Source organism: Rhinocladiella mackenziei (genome assembly GCF_000835555.1).
Source record: "Rhinocladiella mackenziei CBS 650.93 unplaced genomic scaffold supercont1.5, whole genome shotgun sequence".
Lineage (NCBI taxonomy): Eukaryota > Fungi > Ascomycota > Eurotiomycetes > Chaetothyriales > Herpotrichiellaceae > Rhinocladiella > Rhinocladiella mackenziei.
Window position 1 is genome coordinate 1,440,838 of NW_013550600.1, and position 6,205 is coordinate 1,447,042.

A 6,205-nucleotide genomic window follows, 5' to 3' on the forward strand; every position below is an offset into this window, starting at 1 on the left:
GTTGCATGTGAAGACCGTTCAAGGGAGCTAGCCTCATGATTTTGCCCAGAAAGCCCAAGTTCACCATTGAATAATTTAGTGTCCTTGGACTCTGACTCGTCGTCGACGATATTATACTTTCTTCACTGAGGACACCGGCTTCTGAGCTGACAAGTTGGTCGACGACACGAGCTGGCCCCCTAGACTGCGGTCTGTCAAAAAAGAGTTTTCTGGCCTAGCGTTTTTGTCCCCGATGCTCTGTCTTCTGTGGAATACTACTAAGCGAACTTGGGGGGAAGGTTGACAAGTCGCCAACGTGCTGTATGGTCGCAGAACTGGTGCGGTTTGAATTGTGAATCTTGTCATGTCCTGGTGGGGGAACAGGCCGTCCACGTGAGTTCCTGATCTCGGTTGGTACCTGAAAGTCAACGGTACCATTGCACATGCTTGCTTGCGAGGGGAGGCTAGGAGTGAGTCAATGTGTGCGTTGGATACTTCTTTGCTCTCTATATGGACTGGGTTTGAGTTTTGCGCGTGGCTATTTGAAAGAAATTGAACCGTTCCAGTCTCCGAAGTCAACTCTTGTTTTCGACAGGTCAAATTGGCCTTGACTTGATCGTCGATGAGGCTTTCGAGGAGGACTTCTAGCATCGTGAAGGGGCCCGAATCACGCCTGCCAAATTTGCAAACTCAAACTCTCAAACTGGTCGCCGTTCGAATAAGGAAGATGATATCCGGTGACAAATACGAGCTAAAGAAAATGCCCGGCAGGTTTAGTAGGGGGCAGCCAGCCTTCAACCGCGGCACCGAGGAATATTCCAGTGGTACAGGGAAGTCCTCCCTTCCAGCTCTTGACATGGTCTTCTGGAAACGTCCCCCTGATGATCAACGCGCGAGGAACATGGTTCAAGTCGAATGTGACACCTGGCAGTTAGATGGTAGTCGTGTCTTCAAATGACAGTCTGTCTAACCTATCTAATCGATTCTTCTTTGCCCGCAGCCTCTTCACCACATCGTTGTGCACTCCCCTCTTGCAGATCATGTCCCATGGTGCTTGAACTTCGGGTAGCAAGAATCCAAATAGAAGTGGGGTGGAGAGGAAAGAGGACGTGTCAGGGACGAGGTTGTAGGCAGTGCAGACACCCGGTGGAAAGGAAGGGAACTGAGACAGATGATTGTTGCAGAGAGCACGAACGTCGAATGGGTTATGGAGAAGGCCAGCTGCGCCTTCACGCTTCCCCGGGACTATACTGAGATGAGCAACAGAGGATTGTTTAGGGGATGTTCAGACGACTTGAAGACGGTTGAGACGACATTTCGCCTGATGCAAGGCTGACGGAAATCCTAAGATACCTGGCCTTTGCCTGGGAGACGCGGCGCACCCGACGGAATTAATCCGCTCAGAGAATCCTTCTCCCCAACTCTAATTTTACCCACTTCTATGGAGGGAACTGTCCCACCATTGTCTCTTCGCTCTCCCTTGTTCGTTGCTCTCTGCATATTTATGGTATTTTGCCTTTCGGGCCGTGTTCCGAGAATGGAGCATGCCAGTATCTAACACGGGACTCGGTGCGAACGTGCAGCGAGGTTGCTAGTCATTCGCCCTGTCTAATGTGGTGTGACAACCACTGCTATCGAACACGAGGAACCATCCGGTTCAATCGCAGCCACAACAGACAAGAGGAGGGTGTTTGCTCCGTGGCCATGGCAGCTGCGTTTGGCCGGTGTATCCAGGCACCACTAGGCCAACAACTGAGGAGCGCTCTTTTAACTCTTGGGCCGTGCTGGAAAAGGCTCGTATTCAGAAATGAGGTGCATTTATGCGACATCACAAGCAGAATCAGGCCGATGTTGCTACCTACGATCAATCATCTTTCGATCTACGGCATGATAGTGCAGGCATGGCCCAGAGTTGTCCCTTTGCGTGGACATGTATAGATGGTGATCAACCGAGCAAGCGACTCCCTTTGGTGCTTGATTCGCTCGAGGCCACGATGATCATATCATCAGTTCTCCATCCCATCTACAAATTTCTGGCTCAGCAGCGCCGCCACATGCCTGACCCGGGCACATACGCCACATACGCCACACGCCAAGCTGGGGCCCCCACTGAACTCGGTGAGGATAATTTCCCACCTCCAGAATTTCGAAGGTCCCAGCTTAACCTTGGATGAATGATTTGCGAAGTTTCTCTTTTCCTGGGGTTTGCCATTTTTATTCTCATTGGCTGTTGGCGTGCCAAAACCATCCGAACAGGGGTTAAGTAACTCCATTTAGGCAACCTCTGCGTCCCCAAAAGGTCAAACGTTTTCGGCCACGAAGAATGAATGGTCCCCTGGTCTTTGCTCTCAAGACACATCGTCCCTTGACTAAATTTTTCGTCTCCGACAAGTTTGCTTTCCTCGTCATCCTCGATATGGCCCGCAACCTCGTCCACCCAAACCCCCGGCATGCAGCTATTGCGGGGCTATTCCATTTCGGGCATGGATGTTCCTTCGAGCAGGAAAGGCCCACTCGAGGAAGGTTCCCTAGCATTGTTTGGCCAGAGCATTAGCTCTTTCATCTTGAAGCATGCTTTTGTACATTGTCCGTCTTCATGCCTTGTTACGGGGCTTCTCTACCCCAGATTGCACACTGCTCGCTTCTCACTCTGTCCGAACCACGCACTAGACCAACCTTCAAGCGAGTTCTTCAACATGGCCCCGACCATGTCTGGCCTTGGGGTCTCAACGTCTCACCAGCCGGGGTTCTTGCTGAGGCGTTTCTGTGACCAAAGGGGCCAGAGATCCCTGTCAGTATTTCCCCCCCCCAAAACTGAGAACTCTTCAAACCCATATCTTATCCATTGTTCCTCTTTGGAGGGGTCTGGCCTCGTCGCCATAATCTTTTCGTCTGGTCGGTCGACCATTGTCATCGTCGTCGTAACTCCCACCGCCGTCGACAGATCGAGACCACATGGGGTTGGACCGTGGTATGCAGGCGGTCGCCACCGCCGCGGTCTTTAACGCGTTTGCCCTGCTGTTCATCCTCATTCGTTGCGTCTCTCGCTTCACCATCATCAAACAGGTTGGGCCTGAGGACTACCTCATCATCTTTGCTCTGATTCTCTCAATTGGACTGACGGTGACCATTGTTCTCCGTAAGTACCGGCATCGCGCCACCCATGGAGAGGGGGGGAGTTTCAAGGGACTGACGCTGGCGGCTTTTAGAAGAGGAACACGGCTTGGGCCGCCATTCAGATACGGTCAGTGTGGAGGACAACGAGACATTATCCAAGGTCAGTGTCATCAGCAAAATATCGGAAATACCTCCGCTGACGGTGGGTAAAGCTCTTGTACGCCAGCATTATCATCTATAACCTGGGTCTCTTCGTTGTCAAAGACTCGATTCTCTACCAATATTTGCGGTTCTTTGTCCGGAGAAGCTATCGCATCGCGGCCTGGGGTTTGATGATATTTATCTCTGTGGCCGGCCTCGTCATGATCGTGACCTCCTGTGTTTCATGCCAGCCTGTCGCGTATTTCTGGGACAAAACCATCGAAGGAGGCCGTTGCATCAATCTGCTTGCTTTCTGGTTCAGTTTCTCAGCATTCAATATCGCCACCGATCTGGCGGTCTTGCTGCTTCCGATGCCTGTTTTGAAAAGCTTACGACTTCCCAGGAAGCAGAAGATGAGTTTGATTGCCGTTTTCGCCTTGGGCAGCTTGTATGTTGATCATGCCCGAGTCGACCGGAAGATGCATCATGACTAACGGGCAAAATAGTGGCTGTGTCACCGCCATCCTCCGCCTCCATGCCTTATACATCACGAGTGTGTCGACCGACCTAACCTACGACAACGTAGGGGCCGCCACCTGGTCAGCCGCTGAATTGAATGTCGGCATCATGTGCGCTTGCATCCCAGCTATGCGTCCCATCATCAGCCTCATCTTCCCCCGTTTTCTCTCAAGTACACAACGGGACAACATCTCAGATCCGTACCCGAGAGGCGCCTCTTATTATCGAAATGACAGCGTTGTGGAGCTGTCTCAGGTCGGGAAAGTTCACAGTGATGTCAGCCGAGATGACACCGTGAGCTTCGACACCACGCATGCTCCGAATACCATTCGAGTCAAGCAAGAATGGGCCATTTCGGAGCGCGAGCAGCCTTGATGCGCTGGTCCACGGCACCCCGTCATCGGCCAGCATCTGTCGACAGAATGAGATCGACTTGTACAACATGGTATAAAGACTTGGGGGAAAGAGATTCGGAAAAGCACATCGAAAAAGGTATCACATCTAGCAAAAGCCGAGGCGACCGGTGATAGCTCTGAAGTGTACGAAGACATGAACAGGAGGTAATGAAACAAGGGTACCGGGTCACGTGTGGTTAACAGAAAGGGGACCCATGGATTAGGATACCGGAGTGACGGCCGCTTGATGGAGGCTATCTGTTTTGTTTCGCATTGAGGTCGGTTTTATTGACTTGAATTTTCTCGGCTTCGGGGCTCAAAGCGACGGCGTCTTGTCACATTGGCTGTTTTCGCCACTGAGTTTGCATGTCGCACTGCGCGGGAGTAAAGATGTCAAAAGATGGCGTCCAGATTGGCGAAGGGATGTCAATGATGACCTCGGATATACATAGGAGCTCCGAAACAGGGAGTTTTGAGTTGATGTTTGACGAGTGGATAACGGGGCCAGTAGAATGTTCCGCCCTCACAAGTCCAATTTGTACCACTACCAGGATAAACTTGCATTTTGGGGGCACTTCCCTTCGAGACACTCTTGCTTCTCATCTCTCCGCCGCCGTCGATACCCATACAGATAACGGTCCAGAAAAGAAAAGAAAAGGATCTGGCCGCTAGTCGGAGTCTTGTTCGAGTCATTTGTCTGGATGGACTCTCGCCAATCTTGGTGTCTTCAGTGTCGATTTGCCTTCTCAAACGGATCGTGCCTCCATGAGCGATTGCCACGACAAGCATGACTCAGTCAAATCATTATTATTCGTCAAAGAGCCAGACCTACCTAGTGATATCGGCTACGGGCTCTCTCGTTGTTCCTTTAGCTCGATGACAAACTGGGGAGAAAGGCCCTCGCGACGAAAGACAGGCTCACCTAGATGTATGCTCTGTAAGAAGGGAAATCCTAGACTGTAGGGCAATCTCAATCGTGCAACCGCCAATCACGAATCGCCGATTCCGACTTGCAAGTCTTCTGGCCTTGTTTCTGCTGATGTAAACGACGTGACAAGCACGACGGTCGTACGCTCACACATCCAGGCACCAATTCTCTGATCAAGACTCTGCGTTACCACCCAAGATGAAAGACAGGACACAGCCTCGTGCGGATCAATTTGGCGACAAGATCCCACAGATGTGACGCAGCAGTTTGAAGCGAGCCTGGTAGGAGCGAGCTGTAACGGAAGATATCTCCGGGGGTAATTGTTCTCCTTTAGGTTGAGGGCCGCATCGTAAATCCCCTGTGGTCTCCCATTCCCATGACATCCTCACATTGAAGGACACTAGAAGTTATCGTTAGTCAGGGATTCCATCACCTCTCGTCTTTCCGTAGCTGTCAACGACAAACAATCATCGTGGTAACTTCCAAAAATGGTTCGACGTAGTTTGGAGACGTGAAACGCGCCAAGGGACCTTGAACGAAAGATGATGGGTTTGGCCATTATTCCAACGTCACAGCACCATCTTCTCCTCCAGGTATCACGATCTCCATTTCGGTGCTGTTTGTTTTGGCGCCAGCGCTGTCTAGCGGGAGCGTTATACCTAGTGAAACGCAAACTCATAAGCACTAATAGATCAGAGAGACCTGCAGCGATTGGGCCGTTGGCGCAGCATTCGGGGGACATTTTAAGTGCTTGGTTTCGTCTGTCCGCAGAATACACTTGTATCATGGACGACGTCACACCCCCAGTCCAGTATTTGCTGCCATCGGCTCATGAGAGCCACGCTGATGTTTGTTGGGCTTCTCTACAAGCGTTCAATGGATGGCACCTCAAACAAACAGTTTCTGCAGGGTCCACAAAGATGCTAGCTCAGCGTCCCTCTCCAACAGTAGAGATGACCAACTCAAGGAGATTCGGAAACATGTCCGGACGCATAAGACGACCAGGACCAAACACCAAATCACATATCAACATCGAGCGTTGACATGGTGGCAAAAAGAAAGCTTAAAGAGACTCGCTCCAGCGTTCGTCTGCATCGACCAATAGGGGGGGGGGGGGGGGGGGGGG

At 51.4% G+C, this 6,205-nt stretch overlaps 1 protein-coding gene across 1 annotated transcript; it reads left to right on the forward strand.

The window, feature by feature from the left end:
* Nucleotides 1-2,934: 2,934 nt before the first annotated feature.
* Z518_06998 (uncharacterized protein) lies at nucleotides 2,935-4,131 on the forward strand (the record flags this gene model as incomplete). Its single annotated transcript, XM_013415128.1, has 4 exons — nucleotides 2,935-3,118; nucleotides 3,189-3,256; nucleotides 3,309-3,685; nucleotides 3,744-4,131. The coding sequence occupies 4 exons, from the start codon at nucleotides 2,935-2,937 to the stop codon at nucleotides 4,129-4,131; spliced, it is 1,017 nt and encodes a 338-aa protein (XP_013270582.1).
* Nucleotides 4,132-6,205: the final 2,074 nt, after the last annotated feature.